The sequence below is a fragment of the Merops nubicus genome, unplaced genomic scaffold (genome assembly GCF_000691845.1).
Source record: "Merops nubicus isolate BGI_N331 unplaced genomic scaffold, ASM69184v1 scaffold10740, whole genome shotgun sequence".
Classification (NCBI taxonomy): domain Eukaryota; kingdom Metazoa; phylum Chordata; class Aves; order Coraciiformes; family Meropidae; genus Merops; species Merops nubicus.
The window spans coordinates 1-25,560 of NW_008583553.1; the positions used below are offsets into that span (position 1 = coordinate 1).

The window sequence follows — 25,560 nt, forward strand, 5'->3', positions numbered from 1 at the left end:
TATATATATATATTTATTATACACAAAAATAGATTATTAGTTTGGTTCTCAGTATTTTCAGAAGAGCTGAGTAGTCACCCTTAAAAGGTCTAGCCCATGTCTCAGGGCAATTAGCAGAAGTATTAATATTGCTAATGGCTTTCACAAACCTTAGGCACCCTCTGTACTTGAGATGTCTGTCACGTACACATACAACAGTGCAGAAACACCAGCTTACACACCTTATATAAACAAACTATTCTGTAACTGGAGGGAGAGTACATTCAAGATTAACATTTACAAACCTCTGAAGTATGCAAAGACAGATTATAGAGAAGGTTACAGGTGGGTGGAGAACATAATAAGGCATGCTTGTACAGAATGAGCTGGGAGCTAGCCTTGCAAGCTCAGCATAAGGACACCTTCCAGTTCCTGGCCAGCTAGAAGTAGAAAACTAAACTGCCCAAAACTTGGTTTCAATAAATGAGAACTGCCTCATCACTGCTTAAAACTTTCAAAGCAATGAAAGCATCTTAAGCAAATGTAATAGTGTTTCCCAAGACAAATATGTTTGGCTGCTTGTTTCTGTACTGATAAACTAATACCAGTTCTCTGGAGTTTGACCTGTAGCATTAGATGGCATTAAAATAATTGTTATGTTTTAAACACCATTTTAACTTGCCTCTATTTTCATGGCCTTTGGTTGAACAACATAGATTTTGTTCCTGTAGCCACACCAGACTTTGTCATGTACCACTGTCATGCACCTTATCGAATGATGCGGCCGGCCCAGGTCTAAGAGGTGATAGTTTGTCAAATCCCACTGACCATCTTTAAAAACAGAAGGAAGAGGAAAAAACAAAACATAGGTTCCTCTGACTAAGTATCATTTAAAAGTACAAGCAATATCTTACCAGTGTAATTTTTTTAAAAACACTATCATAATCTGGATAAATAAACACAAATTTATGGCTCGGCTTCTCTTAATAAAACCCACAACTAAATTCTACTTTGTTTTTAATATAATAAGGTTGTACAGTGACTCATGTTCAAAACATATCAAAATGTTTTTAAAACCAGCAAGTTACCTAGTGCTAAATGCTTTACTTGGATAGGCATCAGTATACATTACAAGCAGCAACTACCCACACAAGCACTAGGCACTTGCTGCTTGACTGAACACAGAAATGTTGGCCAGTACATCAAGATGTTTTCTAAATATGCTGAAAGACCTTAAGGCACCTGAACTCTACTGAAAGCATACTAAATTGGGTCATTCAACACCAAGTAAAATTCTTTTGCAGGCTGGGCTAAGCCCCAGATCATCTCTGACATTTACTTGAGATCCTTCAGGACTGTGAGCCACTACAGTTTGAGTTCAAGAAACAAAAAATACAAAAAAAAAAACTTCAACCCAGATGCACCTTTCCTAATATTTGCATTAGTGCTGTGCAACCTCTTTAATTCTTCTAAGTGCTGAGTACAAGGATTTAAACTCTACAAGGAAAAGAACAAAAGAATGAAGGAAAGAACGCAACAGGTAATTTCCTGTAAGACCTTCCCCTCCAGGTCCTCGTTCTGGAGGCTGATGAAGGGAGCTCATCCAGGAGCAGTTTGGGCATTTATTCTGAAGGGATGTTTACAAAGATCTCATTGGAGGACTTGGCCACAGACAACTATTAACACTAATACCAAAACAGAAGACAGGACTATTAAGCATGCTGAAAAAGTGAAAGAGACGATGATCAAAGTGGACTTTATCAACTGGCTTTTTGCTATTTAACTCAGATATATCCCATCCTTCTCAGACATGGAAAAAATTCCAGGAATGTACCAGGACAGTGTAAAACCAGTATTTGAAGCTACAACTGAAATACTAGAAAGACTTCTGAAGACAAACTGTAAAAAGGCCATTGAGGAACACATTTTTGAAACACTATTCAGAAATGGCACGTTTATAAACCTGAACACTGTTACAACTTCACTGGTTTCAAGATCTAGTAGAATTCTTACCAACTCCTCGGTGAAATATTGCTAGTGTTCCATCAGCTAGTGCAACTAATACTATTCCTTTTACATGTCTGGGGAAAAAAAGGAGGCACAGGAATATACACCATTAGATTTCATTTCTCAAACTGCAAGTTTAAAGCAAGGTGTAAGCATCTTATACTTCAGCATACTTTTTATATTCATGTTAGCCCTAGTGTTTGATTTCTACAATATAGCTCAAGAGAAGGGACAGTAACAAGGTGTCAAATCCAGTTCAGAAAGCTTAAAATATATCTAGCTGCAAAGCCTGAAAAAAACATCAAGGATAACAACCTATAACTCTTCTCAGTGTACAGCTACAGCTCATCATTTGAGCTACAGTATTTGCAAGAGAAACAAGATTCCTTTCGCTTTCCTTACTCCCCAAAAGTTTTCCATTCCCCCTCAAAGAATATACATGCATTTATGGCAAGTGATATTCCCAATATCCAAGGAGGAAAATACAAAACTACTTGGCAAGTATTTTAACAAAAGTTCATTATGATTTACATGATGTTCTTTCAGGACTTACACAATACTGAGAATAGAATCTTTAAGTTTAATGGCATGAACACATTTCCTCCACTGCGCCACTGACGAATGAACATACAGGCTGCAAAGACAAATCAGGAGGGATTAAAAGCACTAGGAAAGGTCTACCAGACAGGAAAAAAACCAAGCAAAATCCCTATAACTGAAGTCCTCAATGGGAAAAGACGTTTTAATCTTACACTGAAAACTATGTATAGGCTGAAAGAACCAACCACATGAGCAGTGGAATCTTTTGTCAGAGGCCTAGAGCATTACCAGCTTCTTTGTAGAGACATCTGCAGTAAAAAGGGCAGTCTATTTTTCTAGCATAATAAAATATTGAAAGTTACAGAATTATCAGACCAACAATGTCTCTGACTACAGAAAAAACCCAAAGCTTTTCTGCAGATTAAAGTGTTATCTGTCAAAAAGAGCTTGCTAATCACCTACAATATTTTCTTTGAATTCTATAATGCCTAACTATAGCAAAGTGTACAAAGTTTAGGCTCTCTTGAGGTCTTCTTGCACTTGATCTTAACTCGAGACAGTTGTCAGGCCTGTAGGCACAAAAGGCAACTTAAAATATTTTTTGCCAAATAATTTTAATAAGATTAGCATTTTCTCACCATCCATTCTGTGCTCCAAGCCACATTGTTGGTAAGAGGCTGCTCATTTTCTGTGCTTCTTCTCTCACTAAATCTTGCTCATTTGGCAAAACTGCAACATCTTTATATAACTCTGACTCAGTACTAAAAGAAAAAAAAAACAAACAAAACAGTTAAAATACACTGAATAAAGTGCACAGATGATTAAAATTATAACCTAGGTATTTACTTCACTGATGCTATTTTCTACACTGGCTTTTGAAGTGCATAAGTTACTTAAAAAAAAAAAATCAGTAACTGGGCAATACAGATGAAAACCTAGTAACAGTTAATTTCTTTAAGTAGACGTACTTCTACAAAGAGATTTAGGTTCCATTCAATGGAATGGCAGAAAGTTTCAACAGAGACACACTTTAAGAGAAATGCTTATAAAAAAGCTGTATGATAGTTCTGTGATTCCATGTGGAGAGTGAAGATTCGTGAAGACTTGAAACACTGATTATTTTCAAGCTTCTTCTCTACTCCTGTAGCTACACACAGATTGACTATTCCAATAAAAACATATGTTTGAACAACCAGTTGACTGGAAGAAAGGAGTGTAATTCTTATCTATTTTGACAACAAAACAGGCAATCTAAATGCGCATCTCTAGATTAGCACCACTCCATTAAGACTGTGAGAGGTCTTAGTGACAGGCTGGTAGACTCTCACTGCTCCCTTCTCAAGGTGTCTGTACTCAAAGGATATAAATTCACAGACAAAAGCCTCACTTTATAGGTGACCCTTTCATGCAAGCAAAGCATAACGGTGCCTTGTACCAAGACAACTCACATAAATCTCAACATAATTACTAAGAAACAAGTAGTAATTTCAAAAGCCATGTTTTGTTCCTACAAACGTTTTTTCTCTGTAATAAGTGTTCAAAAGTATGAGGATTGAGATTATGTACCTAGGCTGGTACACTGGAGATGCCTCTGTTGTGTTCTGCACTCCCAGAGGATCTGTAAAGACATGCTCTGTGTAGACTCCAGTTTGTGCAATATCAGCTGTGTCTTCTCCTGTCCCTGCATTGACTTCTGTTGCTTCTGTTGCCTCCTCTGCTGTTGGAATGTTCTCATCTACTGAATTACTTTCAGTTGCAGTATCTGCAGAACATAAAAAAAGGAAAATATTTGTAATCGAGAATTCTCTTGCAGCTGTTATTTAAAATACCCACAACATGATACTTAGAACTCAAGTGAACAGTTGTAATAACCAATCACAATCCAGACTTTATATTTAATCTAAAAAAAAAAAAAAATAAATAAATCAGATCAAACACCCAAACTTTAGTAGGTTGCACTGTAGGAACAAGCATCAAATGCACTTGAACTATCAACCCTGTGACTGATGGCACAGATTCCCCTTTAAGTGATTAACTTGAATAGCAGTGAACAAGTCCAACAACCACATATCCATTAAGAATCATATCACCATACAGCTCTGAAGGGCAAAAAATTTAAGAATTAAGTAAGCAGTTTCACTTAAACCTCTAAGACTTCACAAAATTTAAAGCATATATCCATATTGTCTCTAGTGATGTGTCAGCAAGATCTGCATTTCAAATACTGAAAAAAAACCCTTTAGACCATGCCCAGGACAGAGCTCTCTCAAAAGTATCTGAAAGAAGCAATTGTGTATATCCATTTATCACCACCTCCACAAACCTTTCAGCTACAATTATGCAGTGCAAGGGTATCAGACTCCCAGGTCATTCCCCACAGAGGACTCGTTTTATGTTATCGCCACTTACAGACAAACTATTACATTAAATACTTACACCATTCATTTTCCAGTTACACCTAATGGTGTTTGTTCATCCCTGGCATACTTGTAAGATTTTTTATACCTGACTGTTTATCTGGCATTGGTGAGCCACCGTTTGCATCGTGAGCTGTGGGTGCTCCTGTGATACCCTCTGCAGTACAGCCAACGACTGTTATTCCTCCCAGCACGCTGTCCGTTTCTGCAGAGCTGTTGCTGGTCATACTTCCACACAGAGATGACTTGTCCACTTGACTGGGGTCTGCTTCCTGAGACCCTTCTTCTCCTGCAGGATAGTCTGTTTCCCTTGCCCCTGAAAGAGATCAAACTCATGTTTCTTGTGTAGATAAAGGTGGATCACTTTTCTATCCAATAACAAACTAAGCTTCAGACTGAATGAACTCTCCAGGAACTGAGATTTAACACCCAGATACCCATCTACAAGCTTATTTTAACATCATCAGCAGACATTACAGATGCTGTCAGATAGTTCAAAAAGCAAAAGCACTATCTACACATGCTGCACATCCAAATGTCATAAGCCATATTTCAAGCTGCAGAGTTTTTCAACTAGTTTATTACTATTTCAGATACAATTTCCACTAAAACTAGGTTTTGTAACAGTGAACATATGGAGGGATATATATCTACATCTTGATAAAGAATTTAACTGCAAAAGATCCTTTATTCTGCAAGAAAAGCTTGTTTTCCTCTCAAAAAAACCTTCTCAAATACTTTTAAGACTTAAAATATTATTCTTGGGTTTTGGACATTTTTATATTTTATGCTGGTTTGATTTTACAAGTTATACACAGTTTCAATGGAGCAAAACCTCAAACTTCACTGGAAAGATTCCTTCTGAGTTATTAAACAAAACTACTTCACTGAACTAGCTAGCTACAGCCTTCTATAAGTGAAGGCCAAGAAACACAAAATCCAAAAGCACAATTAGTTCTTCTGCAAAATCATAATGTCCTCCCTATTAAACTTTCCTCAGTAGACTATCAACATACACTCTCAGTGGAACAAGGATTCCCTCTACAGGAAGCTCCAAGTACTTGCTAATTATCTTCAAGAGGCTAGAGAGGTCTAAAAAGCCAACACGTTTCATTTGTGATGTTCACAGTTGCATAATGCATTGGCACTACTGCACAATTTGTAACACCACAGACAAAATAGTTTGTCTCTGTTGATGACATCTCTCTATCTTTGAGTAAATTTAGGTCAAGAGACAACTGAAGAGTGGAACAGTAGAGTAGAAATCCAGTAGTTTTCCCTACGACTACCCAATTTTTACTGCTGTGTTACAGTAATATTTTATCACACTAATTAACATATATTTAGTTTTCCACTGTGTAAGAAAATCTGAATAAGATACAGTTAAACCATCACAAGCCTTTACCTGGTACACTAGCAATACAAAGCACATGAGAATTGCAAACAATGAAACTGTCCAGAATATTTCCTGGTTGATTAGCATCAATAATGATAACTTTTGTAGCAGAATGTGTGCTAGTACAGATCCAAACTAGACTGGATAATTCTTCCTGATGTTTCAGCTCCTTCTGCTGGTCCTGAGGGAGAATAAAGGCAGAACAAAAGTGAGCAACAACAGGAAGGGAGGTAAGAATAGAACTATTACCTTTGATCTTGTGCGTTCTTGTATTATCAGCTACAGAAATATATATATATGTGATAAGCTGAATATTTTTAATGCCATTGTAAAAATACACAGTTACTTGTTCTTTATGTATTTGGAATATAAAAATCCCCTCCCATTTCATACTTGTGTAGGAAACTATAGAAAGTAATTATACTGCACAGTTATACAGTTAGACAAGTATAAAGCTACATACAAACACTATTTATTTGCCAGCCACCATACTTGATATCACCACAGATTAACATGATGTTCCAGACTTCTAAAATAAGCCTTTATTTTTATGCCCTTAATACGAACTCCACCCATTGCTTCTTCATGAAAACATGAACACTAACACACGTGTAAACAATGGCACAGACACCCAAATGCCATCTAAGTGGCAGTCAGAACATGAACAATTCTGTGACAAATGTTTTCTAAAGCCAGTAGCACTGGTATAAGCAGTGCACCATTTTGATGTAAAAGTGATTTGCTCCTCAGATTTGCCAAGAATCAGGCACACAGAAATCACAGTATTTTTGTAGCTGGATTTAATAACCAAAATATCTAGAGTTGATGACTCCCCAAGAAAAAAAGAAATCTATACATTACCAATAAACCTGATTGCAAGCTATTTTATTTATCTGTACATATATAAACTATATAAACTATTCAACATGCCTTACAGTGACCTTACCTTGAGCTCTTGGTCTAGTCTATCTAAGCTACTTTGAGATCCTGTTTGCTGCTTGTTGCCATCTGCGTCCACACCAGTCACATCATTGTAGAACACACTAGCACCAACCACTGACCCACCATCTCGTGTTTTCCCTCCTGACAGGTTCACCCCTACAGCACACCACAGCTTGAAAGAAAAAGAAATAATTCACTTAAATGTTAAACTAAAAAAAACAAAAAGACATTTTATGCTAGGTAATATCAGAAGAACTATACATCTGCAGTCCGTTTTATGGAATTAATTGAGATTAAAGTAAGGCGTGTTTCTACTGAAGCTTAAATTCAGATTCAGCTATACTTTAAAAAGAAACAACTTTATATCAAAAATAGTTGAATCTACAATAGAAATATTCAAGCTATAGGATGTCCAAGTCTTTGTATCATCACTGTAAACAGCCTACCTTCATAGAGGTATCCTTCTCATCTAAAGGTCTCAGGTAAACAGGTACAGGCAAGTTCTTCATCTTATTCTCACCCTGTCCACCATTTGCCACCTAAACAAAAAAACAAAACACCAAACCAACAGAAAAATTTTCCCCTTTAAAAGAGGTTTACAGTCTTTGGAACCAATTGATCAACCTTCGTAAACCATGATTAAGAGTTTTGCATTGTGGTTTTCCTTGGAAAGACTCTTAAATGCAGAAGTTCAACAACAAAAAATGTTGCTGGAATCAATTTAAACACAAGCTATGAAATTATACTCTGTTAGAATTTCACAAAACGTGAAGTTGTTATCCATGCATTTGGCAACATAATACCTGTTTGTACTTCTGAGGTAGACTCCAGCCAAATGCTTGCACTCTACCATCCTCTTTCTGAACATGTGCTTTCACTTGGCGGTACTGCTCTCTTTTCTGCTCTCTGCGTGAGGCTAAACTGGCTTCAGTTCTAGGAAAGAATCATTATTAAAGAACACGTTATTTATGTTCTTTAGAATTCTTTGTGTAATGGGAGCTGCTATTAAACTCAATAGACAAGGTCTTGCAGAAGCACTGGGTTACCAAAGACATCATCAGTTTTTCACACATCACCTATAGACCACCAGGTTTCCTGTGGACTATTTCTAAGAGAACTCTGAAATACAGGCAAAATTAGCAAGTCTATTGTCAGTATCCTTGAAGAAAACTAACTTGGGTTATGGACTTCTATTCCAAGCTCTAAAAGTTTTAAACTAAAAAGATATATCGCCAAAAAGAAGCACAAGAAAGAACAAGAAATTAGATACTTGTTAGCCTGACTCACACGTTGTTCTATTTTTCCACTGAACTTAAGGAGAGAGTATCTGTACAGCTATTGCTTAGCTATAAAACTTGCATATAAAAGTGTACCAAGTGCTGCCTCTCCTGTTTCTAAATGCACTTTTGTGAAAGACAGTGATATTTACCAAAGAGAACACTACTGCCAGGCACCCTGAGTTCTTATCTGCTGCTGTGCGTTTTGCTCTGCACTGTGTTCATTTCTTATGTATCAACATCCACTTCAGGAGAACATTATACTTCAGTTAGCAGCACGTTACTTGTCTTAACTAAATACTCAACAGAGTGTATCTAGTATTATAAAACCAAAATGTCTTACTCTTCACTGAGGAATTCAAAGGCTTTAGATTTGTCACTCGGTAATTGAGATAAAGTGCTGCTTCTTTTCTTGACTGATGGAGTAATATGCGAGGTTGGAGCATTATATTTAACATTCACAGGAGGTTCTGGTTTCTTAGCTGTATTGCTAGATGAACTGAAGAGTCTGCTAAAACTAGAAGAATTAAAAAAAGATGAGAGTTAAGATTTGTAAGATACATCCAGATTTCACTATGTAGGCAAAACACTGCATATGCTATGCTGCTCAAGCCAGTTAGACTGAGGGACTGGAGCCCAGCATAGCAGCAGCCACCACGCACTCAGCAACACTCTCAAAGCACAGAAACTCATTTAAGAAAAATTATTAAAGAATTATTATCCCTTTTGGTTATCCGATTTAATGGGATCTTCATATTAAATGAAGAACTACAGAGGAACCAACAAAACTAGGATGTGAACATCACAACTGGGGACAGTTTTATGAAGCACATTAGTTCATGCACAACACTTTAAAACCCCACCATTTTCTAGGCTAAAAAGGTAGAATAGTTATGAGCAAACCATAACATCAAAAGGATTATTTGACAAATATCTTGTTGTGAATAACATTGTTTTAGATTTAAAGAACCTTGAAGTTAGAAAGGATAATTTAATCATCAGTAAAGCCATACTTCAGAGAGGAAAAGAAAGCTGAAATAAATGCAATCCACACGAGCAAGTCAGGTTTCTGTTTTTTATCATAAAAGAGGATCCAGAAAAATGTTCAGAACAAGAGTCCTGTTGCACGATCAGCTAGAAAAAATGAACTACAGCACTTTGGCATTTAACTTCACAAAGTGCACAGCCATTCACTATGTGATGCAGCTTACGATACATTTTGTCTTCAAGAACAGTCTTACCGAGCTGGCATGCTAGGTGACAAGAGGAGAACAGTTAAGACATTGTCAGCTGCCAAAAGATAATTAGCTAACATACAAAAATGTGCCAGCTAATTGGTTAGGGTCTTGAATTTACTTTTGCCAGTGAGTTGTATTTCAATACTTACAACTGCCAAATGCTTGATCTCTTCTTTTCTTGCATGGCTGGATTTTCTCTTGATGCTCTACAAGAAATGAATTCCAAGTTTACTGAGTAAGCATTAATTAAAAAAAAACCCAGAAAGGAACAGGGTGTGACTCTTACTTAAAAAGGCAGGATAACATATCGGAAGTATCAAAGCCTGTTTCTTCACATTGTCACTTTTTTGACCAGAGCACAATATTCAAACTCTCACCAAACTGAAGTTAAACAATAAACATCATCTACATTTGTTTGCTTCACAAACAGCTGGTGAGCACTTTGCAGGCAGAAGAAAAATCTGCGTAAGACTTTGCAATGAAAACAGCTAACAGAAAGCAGCAAGCCATTTGAAATTCTTTTGCCTCCCATCCTTCAATATTTTAACTATTGCTTTTTATTTTGAAGTCTCATTCTTCAACACATCAGTAACTAGATGATGAAGTGATTGCTCCTGAAGCCACAGACACGTTAATGGAGATAGAAGAGGACTTCTGCAGGAGACAATAGTTGTACAAAACCAAGACACGTCTGCTTGGCAAGCTGTATTCCTCCTCTCAGACTTAAGGGTCAAAATGGCTCACAGGTAAGGAGGAGAATAGCAACCAAGGCACTGTTACCCCTGAGCAGCAGGTGGCACTGGCTGCCACTGCTGCCTCTGCGCTGGGGCACCTGTGGCTGTGACACCCCACAAGAAGGAGCTGGGCTGAGGCAGAAGACTTTTGGTTTTAAAATCATACCTTCCAGATGACTCAACATTCAGGATACAAGTTAGACCAGACCACCACCTTTATTGCTTTTATTTAAAAAACCCAGCACAGTTTTATAACTGTGTTCTCCTGCACAGCCCAAGCCCCAACACACGGATCACACTCCAGCTGAAGCTGGGTGCTATTCCTGGTTTGACACCTCGGCTGACAACCAGGCTCACTGCTCTAAGGAATGTGCAGGCATACCCATAATAATTTTTCCTGCCCACCAAACTGATGTTATTTACAATTACCAAGTTTTGTCACTGTTCTAAGGTACACACATTTCTTTAAGGGATGTTTATTTCACATCTTCACTGCGGTCTCACTGAGAACTCATTGTGACAAGATAACGTGTATGCTCATAACTTAAAAACAATGTTACTCACAGGCATGCAGGGAGACAAGCAGAAGGGCAATTAAGGCCTCATACCCTAAACCTACTGGTCAGATCACCCCACAGCTAAAAATCCTAAGCCTGTAAAATCCAAGGAGCTCTATCAAAGATCAAAAGAGCCTTTTACCTGATCATCTCTGTCCATCGGACAGCTTCCTGAAGCTCCATCAGCCTCTCTTTATACTGATTTCTTTCCATCAGGACACGGGCCATTTCCACACGAGTGAAACGCTTCCGCTGAGCGGTGGGGACATCACTCTGAACACAGAAAAAGGCAAACGTAGGACAAATAAGGCAAACAAAGAAGCACAGCAGGGCCTTGCAGAGTCAGCCTAAGAGTCAGCTTAGGCACAATTCCAGATTTCAAATAATTTGGGGCTTTATAAAACCTAACTCATTTTTACCTTCCTCTCCTCCCTTTCTTTGCATGTAGTAGAATCCAAATTACAAAACGAGTTCTTTAAAAAGCATGCGACAATAACAGGCAGAGAGGAGAGGAAAGACAGGAAACTAGACACGGTTGGTTGAAGTTTACTTGTGCTCTTTAGGTCTTCCATCTTTTCTTTATATGGAGGAAGTTTACCGCTACTTAAGCAGCAGCGAGGTTTAGCAGCACACACTAAATGCACATAAACTTCTCATGTCCCACTGTGAATTATTCATACAAAAACACACACACATACACCTACATCATCATCCTCTTTAGCTTTCTGTCTCGCTTCCTCTGCTTCTGCACGAGCTCTAAATACAAAAAAAATAGCAGCATCAGTTACCACATCGGTGTTTCTTCTTTCTTTTTTACAACCATGGAATTAAACTTACTTTCTCAGCTCTTCTTCTAGTTCCTTATTCTTCTCTTCAAGCTTTTGTTTTGCTTGTTTTACAGCCTCTAATTCACCTTGTAGTACATCCTTCTCACAGGTCAATTCATCCACCTTGGCTATCAAATCATTCTTCACTACATTCAGTGCATTTCTACACAGACATTTAAAATACACCATTACAAGGATGACTATGGTCTCATAGTTTAGCTTCAGCCTCATTTTGCTCCTGAAGACCTACAAAATTCTTACATAGAGCTCGTGTAAAAAGATACAGCTTTCTAAACCAGGTCAACCCCTCTCCCTTCCCCCAAATCTCAAATGGTCAAACATTCACACCTCTGTATTAGAAAAAAAAACTCCTGATAAATTAGAACAGCTTTCATAGAGGTTGAATTCCTCAGAAGAGCTCCAATGGATCAGCTTCTGCACTTACAGCTGTGTTCCTAACAGCAAAGGCAGGGAGGTGATCTCATACTGGGACATAACACTGCGTCCCTTGTAACCTTGCAAGGATAAAAGCAGCTTTTGCTTCTCAGGTGCTTAATTTCTAGAAGAATACTAAGGTATATATTTAGCCAAATATACCAACAAATTCAAAATACTTATACGACCACTACTCTTAGATCTGAAAACACATTTGTATAATTTCAGCTGTGTATGAAGATACTGATGACATAATGAAATAACGGGCAAGGTCAGAATTTTTTACATTCACATTCTCACTTACTTTGTCTCCAACAGCTGAGTGTTTTCCAAAATAAGGTTTTCAACCTCACGACCCATTCCTTTCCAAAAGAAACAAACAAAATTAGCAGATAAAATGGATAGTAGGGGGTTTTTTTTGTTTTGTTTTGTTTTTTTAAATGAAATTATGTTTTGTCATTGTCTAAAACCAGCTGAACTTTTAAGCATGACAAACTTCTCAGAAAAACTGTGAGCTGTCTGAAGTTTCAGGACTGACCTACCTTCTACAATCAGCTTCCCCCTCCACCTTCTTCCCAATCTGACTTCAAGAAAAGCCTAAAGGCGACCCTGGCTAACCACAGGCTAGTGACTACCTCCACCTACTCTATATATTTTGACAAGGTTATAGTACTAAGTCAAAAAACAAACACAGCATTATTGGGCAAGTATTAGTCCACAAAAAGTTAGGGTTTAAGATGCTCGACTGTCTTTTACACCACGTTAGATACAAAAGTATATCAGTTATAGACAATACATGCTCAATTATAAAGTTCATATTGCAAAAGCCCTGCAGATCTCCCCCAGAGCAAATGATACCTTACCAAAGAAATTATTGTCTTTAAAGCCCATGCATTCCATGTAGAGCAAAAACAAGAACAAGAAACATTTCATGTAAGGTGTAGTATGAGTGAAGAGCAATAAAATACTTAGACTTATGAAGTAAGAGTGAATTAAAACAAAGCCACCACCAAAAATTTGAAGTGGAATGGGATGTGATTAGAAGCAGGATTTATATGAGAGACAGATGTTAAGAAAGTTAAGTTTGTCATAACCATTTCTCTGGATTAGACTTCTTTAAAGTCTATCTCATTTTCTGTGAAATAATTTAGAGGAACAGTACATGGAAGAAATGCTAAAGCATTCAGTAAAGTTTCATATTAATATGCTACTATGAAAGAAAGTGACTACTTGAATATTATTTCAATTTCTGGAAATTAACTTCTCACCCTATTGTTTGCATGCCTAAAATAATATGAATTGCAGAATTTTTAAACTTTCAGGCAGAAAATTACATCTTGCACAGGAAAATAACTACCACACTGATAATGGCAGAAATTATGCCAATTCAAGATCAACACAACTAATAAAAAAGGTATTTTAATGGTGGAGGCCTTATAAAATACTGAGCACAATCTTCTAAGCAACATTGGCAACAGAAGACTTAAAAGATATTTGGATAACAATAAAAAATGTATTTAGAAATAGACATGCAAGTCAAAGTTCCCTCTTTTGCAATTTCTCTCTCTGGGTTTACATTAAAGGTAAATTACACTTAATAATGAAGGAACTTAGATCAGTTATCATTACTTGGTCAGTATCTGGAGAAATCCCCTCCAGTACAGTTATGGAGAGGTTTTATTCAAGTGGCTATCACTTGTTAAATGTTTTCAGTATTCACAGATAAAACTATCTAGCATCATTCCCGACAGGTTTCAGGATCCTTTATAATGCAAGAACAAAAATTAGAAAGCCAAGAGTGCAAAGGCAAAAAAAATGTTACCAAGCAGGGGAAAAATGCCAAGAATGTATTTTATGAGAGCAGCAGCCAAGAACGCCTAACTGTAGAAGCAACAGATTACAAAGAACTTTTTTTAAAAAAGAAGCATACACACCAGAATATTCCCCTGGGTATGCAGCCCAAGAGAAAACAGATTAGAGAATCCCAATTAACTACTTTCACAGAAATCCGAACTGAAGTTTAATGCTCACTTAGATCCAAATGCTTGAAACAACAGCTAGCCTGGATGCAGATGCAGCTTTTAAGTAACCGAGTAATTTGGACTATGGTTGTGCTCAAAATGAAATAATGACTATATAATAAAACATTTAGACCAACACTTTCTGCCTAACAAATGCAGTTCTAACGATGTGTTCATTCTGCACACACCAGTGTTTCTAGCAGTAGTTTCATGGGAAATGGTAATGAAGTCAATGACAAACTTTTGATAGGTTATAATAAAATATATTATTTTTGCCCATGGAAAACAAAGCATCTATTATTGGGAAGTCCTGACAGTAATATGATTTCTTCAGACAATTTATCATAACTAAAGGACAGAAGCAACTATATGTTAATACTTTTCCAGTACCTATATTTTTGCATTCAGAATGTGTCATTAGTTGTCCCTGTGACAACGAAACACAAGAGTTTTGGGTGATGCATGTTCCAACAAGGATGTGGTGTCCTCACTGCTCAGGATTCAAAGCAGCGGCGTGACAACAAAGACAAAACATCTCTCATACTGGAGGTAGGGCTATTACTCCTAGTGAGTAATACTCGGCAGAAATGTCACCTACTTGATATACAGTAATTTCTGGTGGAACACTGAACAACCAGAGATATGGACAGCACACACAACAGTTCTAAATAATACTGGTAACAATTCACATTTCTGCCAGGTCACATGTCAGAAGCAAACTGCTGATTTTCTATATACAACGCATTCCTAAAACACAGAGTTGCATTTCATGCATTTTACACATTCTATAGTACTGGCTTTCAGTATTTCAATATTAGCCCTCAATACTGGCATGTCCAAAAATCTCATTATAATGCAAGACAGTCATTGTTTATAGAAAAATCCTTTTAATGACCTTTTTACTCTTGATCAACTATTCCCAAAACCTACATTTGTTCAGTCAGCACACAAGCAGCAGCAAGCTGCTCAGGGAGAAGAGAAATCTGGGTCTGTCCTCCTCTTTCAATTAACAATTTGATTCTCCAATTACCACCATGGCATTCTGCTGCAATTCTCTCTTACATGTTCAATTCCATCGAGATGTGATAAAGCCAGGCCATTACAGACTGGGCACAAACTGAATTAGCTAAAATTAGTTCAAGATAAAAACTGTTGTGTCAGAGAACGTATACGGAAAACTGAACTAGAGAATAGAAGATATGCCCCAAAAGATTAAGGCTGATATTATTACACTGAAATAAAGAACAAAAACATTCTCCTGTTTTTCTCATTCCAATAACCACCCTAGGATGATACTCAAAAGATTTTCATGCAAATGAATCCTAACAGTAAATCCATCAAGGATAATTAAGCACTCCACTAACAAGGAAAATTCCCCTTTAAATAACCTTCCTTACCCAGTAAATCTGCACCTTCATCCACATCTCCAATTAGGCCAGAACCAGCAGATGACAGCTCTTCAAAGAGTGACTCCGTGTTACGGTCAAATGCTTTGTTCTCTATGCCTTTGGTAGGAGTGCTATTCAAAGAATTAAGACAAGACATATAAAAGCAGAATAAAAAACTCAAAACCATTCCCACACTGAATAAAGTTTTCTTTGTGTTTTTACCAGTAGTTCATTTGTTACACCCCCCACTCACCCCCCCAAAAAAGTAACATTTTCAGAAGCTTAGTTGTAGACTCTACCTTCAAATTATATTTCGGCATCGAGATCCCAAAGTTGAGGTCGTTGCTGCTATTGAGCTGGTTGGGATTTGAGTAAATTAAAGTATATCAAGTTTTGGTGTATTGAACTTCAGCCCTGTCAGGACTTGAGTCAGCCTAAATACCTGAAGAATGGGCAGTTCAGCCAGACTGCAAGTCGTTTAATGTTACAAGAATGCAAGAGAACCAAATAGTCAAAGATAAAAAAGATACTCCTCTGGCCAGAACAGGGGCTCCTTTCACACACAGATCTTGCACCATTAACATTCACTATACTAGGTAAATTTTTCCCATCCCCTCACAAGAATGAAACAAGGCTCATAACCTATTTGAAGGACTTCTGTAGCTAGATTCTAAAATGCTCAGTGCTTGCCTGAAATATCAGGTACTCCCTCCACTATTAGGATTATTTTTTTCTTATTTTTTATGGGGCTCTAGAGCTTTTGAAAAAAATGTTATCCTTCACAAGCAAAAGCCTAGAAGGAAGCAAACTTGAGCAAGAGCATTTTGCCTGCACTGGGATTCCACCATCAGCATCTGATAGCCAAATGCTCTAACATTTGCCAAGTCAGTCAGAAGTCTAGGTTTTAAAGATAAGGGTGAAAACGTGAGGGGCTCAACTTGTAAAGTGCTAGTACCTTGAACCCTGAACCCAGGGAGAAAAGGTCTCTTGGTATAGACCTTTTGCATGAAATACGGAAGGAATATTTAAGCACTTTTTAAGCCTACTGTGATTTCAAGTATCTTAAACATTCACCAGTTGTAGCAACAGAATGAAGAACTGCTGTTGCACTTAAAATCTCCTTAGGAATTTGGGGAAGTAAGGTCACAGAAGCAGATATATTATATAATGCATGGTATCAGTTGGTAAAATTTATAAATGGGTCATGAGTTCAAAACTGACATCTGGTACCTTCTAAAACTGGTCTTCCTACTCAAACCACAACACAACCTACCTGGATCCCTTATATCCACTGAGATCTTTATCCATATCCAACTCTGGAGTTGACTCAATGATTGCCTGGACTTCAGATTTTTCTTCATTTTCATTTCCACCTAAGGAAAGGCAAGTGGTACATCTCTATAAACAAAACCATTGTGACATGACATTACCTACATATAGTTGTTACTAATCAATCATCAACTTAGTAGACTTCTGTCCAAAGACTTACCAACGCAGTTCAGTAAGACCACCTATGGAATTTGATACTCAAGAGCAGACACTTGAATTTCTATGCAAGCCTCTCCTGAATTTAACTTAGGTTACCCAAAAGTAGTTATTCCCCACTACTTCTATTTCTGCAAGTAGATGGTCTATCATATGACTTTGTCTAGATGAGTACCACTTCTGCTGTTTACAAGGAAATGTCATAAATAACTCTGATTCTAGAAAAATAAGGACTAAAGCCTCTTATAAAAACAACAAACTTCCATATCTTACAAATATTCTGTATTCCTAAATATGAGTCCAAAATATTTCTCATTTTAGGCACAAAGAAAATTCATACAGATTAAAGGTTATTTAGGCCCATAGTAAGCATATACTAAAAAGGTAAAGCAGCTCACCAGTAGACACATTTCTTGTCTCCTGAGCTACCTGTACTTCAATATTCTTGCCTACGTCCAGCTTCTCATTTGGCATATCTGTGTTCTTAGCAAGCCCTTCAGCATCTTCCTTTTGAGGAGTTTCAGCAGGCAGTACAGGTACATCTGAAGGAGCTGTGGACGCTGGAGTAGTAGATTTTGAGCCTGCTTGGCTAACATCAGAGAGCTCATCCTAAAATTGAACATTACCATTAAAAGTACATGAATTAAAATATTATTGGAAGAGTTAAGCATACAAACTGAAGAACAAATACCAAAACTACTGTATTTTACTGAAGCATATGCAAATGCAAAGAAACAGGAATGGAAAGATTACTTTCAGCCAGTACTGCCAAATTCATCTTTAGACTATGGCTGTTTCACTTCTGTTAAGGATATTATAGCTACATAAAACGTGCCCTTATTTTTAATAATAATGTTTGATCTCATTTGATAATTATAGTCAACAACTTCAGGGTGCTTTTCTGTTAAATCTTCCAGACAACAGGCAACATTCCCATATTAATAATCCTTCTAGCTGCACAACGAACTGCTGAATCCTCCCAAAACTGTTATGATTGCTTGTTCAAAGCATGTATATCTGTCCAGTTAGATTCCAGATCAACTACAGAACACCAGGAAAAAGCTCCTCCCAAGAGGCTGATTCCTGGCAACAGTTGACATTAGTGACACTATCTCACAAGCCCCAAAGACAGGTATTAATCCAGCTGCTGGACTCAAGACTATGTTCATTCCTCAGACAGGGCTGCAACATGCACAGTGTTCAAGTTTTCATATAGCTAGACGCTACTACCTGATAATAGTAATAGCTCTTTTCTGGACCATGTCTCCTTTCATTCTTATTTTACTCCTCATCCATGACCAGAGCCATACCAGCATCCAGGTGTCTTACTTACAACTTAAACAGCACATACCAGTGAACAGGAGCTTGCTCTAGATACAACTCCAAACTGGTCTGTTTAGGTCAATATATTTTAGCATAGAGTTTAGAGGAATCTCCTTGGGAGAAATCAAGACAACACGCTGAGGCTGGTACGTGCAAGATGAAGGCAGGATGGTATGTTTTTAATCACAGGTTCTTTTAGGGCTTTTTTTGGGAATGGGAGGTGAAAGCAATGCCCCTAGACAAGCCTGTGACATTTAGAAGAATGTTACTTCAGGAAACTTCAGCTTATCACGAACAAAGCAAGTTTAGATTTTGTAAAGCATGAATCCACTGTACTGCTTAGCATCTCTTTTTGAGAAGGAAGTAAAACTGAATTTTATTTTAAAAAAACAACAAACAACAAAAGAGACCTGCATAGAGACACACATTCTCTCATTTGTCCTTAGCATAAGATTAATCAGAGTTGTAATTTCTATTTTTTTTACTTTTGGAAGTTCTGAAGTTGGTAAGATTTTAAATTTGTGGGGAAGGGAGGAAAACAGACATTTGTCTATCAGCATAAAATGCATCCTGTAGTGGCATTTGCACATGGAATCTGCAAGCCCTAGACACAAAATTCAGCACTTTCAAGACCTGCTTATCAATTACTTCCAGTTTTCCTCCTTTCAGCAAACTCAAAAATAACCAAATATTTGATAATCTGACAAAATTGTTCAGAAATACAGTGAACCAACAGACACCTCTCCAGGAGTAAAACATGTATGCTTACCCATAGTTACACAAGGCAACAAAACCAGCATAGGCAAGTGTTACATGAGATACAGTCGTGTCCATTTAAGAAAAAAAAGAAAAGCGAAGCTGCACAATTTACTCAATTGCCTTTTGATTGGTGAAGTTCAGCCACTGGCTAATGATTCATCCTTCAGCAAGCAGATACAGAAGGGAGGAAATGGTACCACTTACACCAAGGAATTCCAGAGTTCACACAAACAAGGAATAAAACCTCAGCAGAGCTGTTGGCTCTGTTCAAACATTTCTACATATTTGTATTCCAAAAGCATCCACTAACTGATGCGGCACAGACTGATCACTGACTTTCACACACAAAGCTCAAGAAAAAACAGCTTGATAGCACAAGAGAAAACAGTGGAGAGAACAGTCCTTTCCTTCAAGGAATTTCAAATAATCCCATCTATTTTATGGCTTTATTCTCCACTGTATTTTTCTAGCCAGCTCTTGGAAACTATACTAATCATCATGAATGTTTGTTCTAGAACTAATGAAAAAGTGAAATTAAATTCCATTAAGAGACAGTGAATTAATCAACATAACTCAAAGCCTAAGCTTTTGAAAGTCAGTGCTATATGGACTCAGCAAATCTGACTTCTGTGTCAAAGCTGCCAAAAGACTTCTCCTGAAAAAAAGAAAAATTAGTTTGAAAATTAGAAAATTAAACCTGAAGAAGCAGTAGTTCATCTGCAACATTTTGCAGAAATAAGCAGAAGAGAAGGAGTGGTACCTAATTGTATGTTGTCTTACAAGGATATCCAGCAATGTCACTACTATACAAGCTACAGAACATCCAGGCTTGCTCATCTGGGTCTCTCCCTGACACTTAATCTTTGTGATACTTTTAGAGGAAAGACTAACCATTAATGAAATGTTCACGCATGAATAGAACACAGATGCCTGAAAGTAGCAGAATCTCACTTGTGCCTTCCATGTGTCTTGCACTCGATGTTACATGTATTTAGAGGAAATAAAAAATATTAGAGAAGCAAATTTCACATTCTGATGCTTGTGACTTCAATGTATCACGTTATTCAACAGCTTCACTTCAGAAGCACTTTACATCACAGCTAAAAGCCAAATATGCAGCTTTGAACTTAAGGAACTTATTCTGTTTAACTACATTTGAAAAGTTACTGTCCGTGCCATTTTGCAAACTGTCTTTCAGCAGCTTATAGTTTTTAGACTATTTTAGAAGAACTATACCAAGGAGCCTATTTTGACAGTATACAGTAACCAGTATGCTTTTCAGAGGGGACAGGATGGGATCAGAGACTTTCCTTTATATCTTATCTCCACCTACTCCCAGTCAAAAGTTTCAGTTGTATTTCAGTTAGGTTTTCTAAAGAGCTTTTCAATTCTTATCAGTTTAGTATTCCCCTACTATGCACTAAGTTCACTTAAGAGGAAATTCCCCTCAGCTTTATGCCTTTCCAGAAGTAACAGTACATCCACAGTCTTCCAAAAAAACTCTTCAACAAAACTGTATAGGGAGGTTTTACACATATTTTTGGAGTTCTTCACCCTGCAGACCCTCCTCCTGCTGCCTTCTTGGTGCACCCTAGTCCTGACTGCCAGATTCATCACACTCCAACACCATCACCCCCATTTTTCCATTTCTGCAGCTTGTTCTATGCCACCCTCTCACTGTTGAACACAGAACAATTGCAGGAATTATAGCCAAGCTACACGTAAGGGAAATCATAATCAGAGGCTAATTCAGGCAAGTTAGGTCATTCTCAGCTCTGTGGTATACCTACGCTACATGCCTGAGAGCAGGCAGGGGCTGGGTTAAGAGTACTGCCTCTGTAGTAATCAAAGCTTCCCTTCTAAAGCAATATTAAGCCAGCAGACCTGTTTACACTTACGTTATGTACCTAGTGTGTAAAGAACAAGTGCCTGACCTTTGGAAAGGGTCCTTAGTCAGAAAAGAAGCCATTCCTGGGAGTAAGAGAACTAGCCTGTATTTCAACTCATTTGGAAAATGCAACCCAGACTGTTTCTTCCAGTGAGTAACTTCCCTCAAAACTCATAAGAGTAAGCAACTCTTGGCTTACACAAAGATGATTTAGGATTTTACCTCCTCCCCCTTCAACTTGCTTTTCCTCCCCACCAAGGATGAATCACCTTTTCCCGGGAGTTCATCCTAACACACACGGCAGCCAAGTTGAGTGCTCACCTTGAGGCTTGTGTGGGACCGTGGCTGGCTTAGCTCATGGAACTTCCAGTGCTCGGAGCCGGGCGTCTCGCCCCCCTCCCTCTGCGCGTCGGGCGTGAGCAGCGCATCCCCCGGGGGCAGCGGGAAGATGCCCAGGGATATCGGACGCTCCTTCCTGCTCGAGAGAGACACCTGCCATCAGCCATTTCATGGGGCACACAGTTTGTTTCCCTCTACAGCTCCCAGATCAGCAGGGGAGTGCTAAAATTATAGGTTCAAGTATCCACACATGATGCTGTATTAAATACACACAGTTTGACAGCACCTAACAATTTCTCGTTTCACATTATTTGATTGGAAACAGTCTAGTCCATGGCTTTAGATAGAAGTTATTGATTGCCCTGTAGCTAATCTCTAGTAAACAAGGAGTTTTACAGAAATGGAACACAAACAGGAGAGTAAGATGAAAATGTTTCCTTAAGACAAAATTACAGTTTTCAGCAGTCACTCTTAAAAATACCACTTTGCACTTTTTTTTTTGCAAGCTACGGTACCACATAAATTCTACAACAGCCAACAGCCAAATCATTAACTGAAGCATCTGGGGACGCAGTAAACAACCAGCTTAAAGTCCAGCTCTCCTCAAAACGTATGGTATTTTTCTCCTGAAGAAGGAATTACATGGATTTGAATAACTGAGAAGAAGAAATGGGTCACGGAATTACCAATGTTAAAATTAGCCCAGCCAAGAATTGAGTAGATTTTACCAAGACCAGCTCAATGTTCTACTTCCCCCTAAAGCTGCACAAAAGGCTTGTGCCAGTAAGGCAAATTACTTCATCCTAACTCTTCACTGTTTCTGCTATTTTTATCACTTCCCCATGGCAAATAATGTTTGGAAATTCCAAAGCTTTGTATATTGACCCTCAAAAAAAAATCCCCAAGTCAGTCTTGCTCTCAGTAGTGTGATCAGGGAACAAAAGATTAATTCTTCCTGCTAGCAAAAAACAACAACGTTGTGTAGAATGCAATTCATAGGATGCTACAGGCAGCCCTGAAAAGGAAAAATATCAGCCAGGCATCAAACTGAGATAAAGCAAAGTATTTGTTCTGTCAGAACAATAAAACACAAAAAAAAAAAAAAAAAAAAAAGGACTGTAATCAACTAACACCAGCTTTAGCTATACTGAAGACAAAAGTGTGCACAAGTGATTGCAGAAAATTATGCTTCCTGGGAGAAAGCATTTCCTGTAACCACCCCTGCAGAGTCAACCCAGACAAAATGCCAAGATTTGAAAGACCTCACACTTAGTATTATGAAGTCAAATCACAACCATATATACTTTGTTTTGCAAGGCTTTTCCAAAACTAAACACAACCTAGGCAGAATCCTGTCGCAGAATTAGTATCTGCATGTGACTATACAAAAATATGATAAGGAGCATTGAAAAGCAAAAGGAAAAGCTAAGTATTTTTATAATATTTTGTTTTGTTTAGGTTTTTTGTTTACATCAAATAGTCAAGAATGGATTGTATTTAGCAATTAAGCAGCAAACATCTTTTGGTTAATTTTACATTGAAAAAAACAAAGTTCAAATGGCAATTTTAATTGGCATGAACCTTTCCAGTACAGGTGTACAAAGATGGTCCTTGTCACAGAAACCTTTGCAACCAATTCTCATGTTGCACATATCTTGGCCTTTCTTTAATATTCCCATTAGTTAAAATGGAAGTAGTTTAGCAAAGTAAAGTAGGCAACAAAGCAAGTAAAGCACAATCAATCAAAATTACAAAATAAAACCCATCAGACCAGCATCTGCAAACTAACTGTGCTGAAAAGTCTTCATGAAAAATAGCCACAGGACTGAACAGAATTTGACTGCAACGATTCTCGCTATTGTAACCAGTTCTGCTTTGCTTTAGATTTCCCACACCTCTCATGGATGCAGGGAACAAAAGACACACCACATAAGCTTAGGTCATGTCAAAGGAGATCAAAACTATTTCATTGGTTAAGAAGTCCAGCAACAAAAAAAAAAAAAAAAAGGAGAAAAGCTGCCCTGCAGTGGTAGAGAAAGGGGTGATAAAGGCGGCATTGTGAGGGGCTGCGCCTCGGGAACGCCTCCCCCAGCAACCGCTCAGAGCAGAGATTTGCTTACTTGCAGGATATGCTACAAAGCTCATCTTCCCTGCAGCCTTCAGAAGGGAGCACTTAAAAATGGCAACAAAAAAGTTCACAACTGACATTTAGTTGTGTGGTGTTTATTTTTGTGAAATAAGTTTTATAATGAACGTATCTTGATGTGGTAAACTCACAGTTTAGGTGCATTGCAAGATCATGTAGTAAATGAAGTATGAAAGGGGTCTGATTTTGGAAATGAAGTTTATTAGAAATTATCTGATTAGACTGAAGAAATTTCAACTTATTTCACTGGTTGTTGACCAGAAAGCAAAGAACCCCTTCTACTCCCCAGCGTCCAAGAAATATCAGAAAGCACGATAGTGAGCAGAAGGCAGGCACGTTTTAAAAGCCTCAACTAATATTCTGAAGTGCTGTGTTGAAGCATTTATAGCAGCCTTTAGGATAAGCAGCCAGATGCTCTGTTCTCAAATCTGACTAATGTTAAAAAAATAGAAACAATTCTACAACTAGATTCCTTCATTGTATATGTTCACCTTTTTTAAATGAATAAAAGACCAAAGAATTGAATTCCAATTCCTGTAATTTCTAAAACAGATTACTAGGGGTGGGAAAAGGCATAGTTTTCCCAAACCCCTCAAATCTATTAAGTACTCTCCAGGGGAAATAAATACACATTACAAAAAAAACCCTATATATTAAACTACCTGACTGCTTAAATATTTTAATATCTATATAACAGAAGTTACTGCACATGAAGATAAAAAAACCTAAACAGCAAAATATTTGAGTTGGGCATTATCTGTTTTGAGGTTATTTTCCCCTCCTTTAAAACAAGTACAGCCTTACTAACTAGATCAGTCTACGGAGAGTTACACTTTAAATTCATTTTACTTCTTTGTATTTAAATAGTCATACATATTTATTATCAGTTGTTAATAATTTGTATATCTTTTATCTGTTGATTTGCTTTAGGCCCTTGGAACAACCCTTCTGTGCTTGGAGACCTGAATTAAAAGCACGCTACTACACAAAGTTTATATGCATCATGTATTAAGGAGAAGTCCAACAGCTCTTGCAGACAATACTATAGTCCAGCATTTTTCCCCTTTTTAAATAAACTTTACTATCAAATCTACAACCACAGTTAAAGTACGTTGAGTTTTCAGGTCAGAAAGCTATATTGTAAAACTTTCCCAGCTTTTTTCCAGTAACTATAATAGTAAAATGCCAAGATTACTTTTGGTCACAATATTCTAATCCATATCTGCTACTGCTCCAGGCAACTAGGACAAACAGAACGTAACTTGAGGGGGGACAGAGCTGGCAACTTGCCATACAAGTACAGAAAAAGAGGAGAGGATAACATTCAGCTAAACAATAGTGAATAGGCATTAAGAGCTCTAATGCTTAAATAATGAAAGATTTTTCTCCCACCACCTGATAATCAGATTTTCTGAAAAAAATAATGATCAATTCATTACTGTTGTTTTGAGATAATCAATAAACTGGTTTTACATAATTATTTGGATTAAAAAAGTGAAGTTTACTAGTACAAGGCCTCAGACTGCACACATTTATGGCTACATAAGACGAATCAAGTACCTGACGATACACTGTGAGCTTTATCCACGACATTATCATCTGCAGGTTACAATAAAACCCTGTAAGAGCTTTCTAAAGAAATCAACAACCATAAACTGACCTTGTACTTGCTTAAATAAAAGGCAATGAAAATTGGGTGTCTAAAAATTATATTGCCATATCCTAGACCCTAAATATTACGTTTACCAAAGAACTGGAAATTGATACATAATTTATATCTCTAATTGATCTTCGCTCTTTCTGCTCGGGAGGAAAACGAAAAGCAGATAAAAAGGAAGGAGCACACGAAGCCAAGGTTCAGC

The 25,560-nt window shown here is 37.6% G+C and overlaps 1 protein-coding gene across 1 annotated transcript in view; it reads right to left on the bottom strand.

The window, feature by feature from the left end:
- Positions 1–652: 652 nt before the first annotated feature.
- Positions 653–25,560, bottom strand: part of SPAG9 (sperm associated antigen 9) — a 51,506-nt gene continuing 26,598 nt past the window's right edge. The window contains exons 5-25 of the mRNA XM_008941225.1: positions 21,535–21,688; positions 17,642–17,852; positions 17,032–17,131; positions 15,768–15,889; positions 12,654–12,711; positions 11,925–12,077; positions 11,792–11,843; positions 11,230–11,360; positions 9,946–10,002; positions 9,800–9,811; positions 8,902–9,075; positions 8,085–8,214; positions 7,728–7,820; positions 7,286–7,453; positions 6,349–6,520; positions 5,032–5,259; positions 4,093–4,288; positions 3,165–3,287; positions 2,540–2,620; positions 1,993–2,060; positions 653–810 (exon numbers count right to left, since the gene is read on the bottom strand). Coding sequence (XP_008939473.1) covers positions 653–810; positions 1,993–2,060; positions 2,540–2,620; positions 3,165–3,287; positions 4,093–4,288; positions 5,032–5,259; positions 6,349–6,520; positions 7,286–7,453; positions 7,728–7,820; positions 8,085–8,214; positions 8,902–9,075; positions 9,800–9,811; positions 9,946–10,002; positions 11,230–11,360; positions 11,792–11,843; positions 11,925–12,077; positions 12,654–12,711; positions 15,768–15,889; positions 17,032–17,131; positions 17,642–17,852; positions 21,535–21,688 — 2,641 coding nt within the window. The remainder of the gene's footprint in view (positions 811–1,992; positions 2,061–2,539; positions 2,621–3,164; positions 3,288–4,092; positions 4,289–5,031; positions 5,260–6,348; positions 6,521–7,285; positions 7,454–7,727; positions 7,821–8,084; positions 8,215–8,901; positions 9,076–9,799; positions 9,812–9,945; positions 10,003–11,229; positions 11,361–11,791; positions 11,844–11,924; positions 12,078–12,653; positions 12,712–15,767; positions 15,890–17,031; positions 17,132–17,641; positions 17,853–21,534; positions 21,689–25,560) is intronic.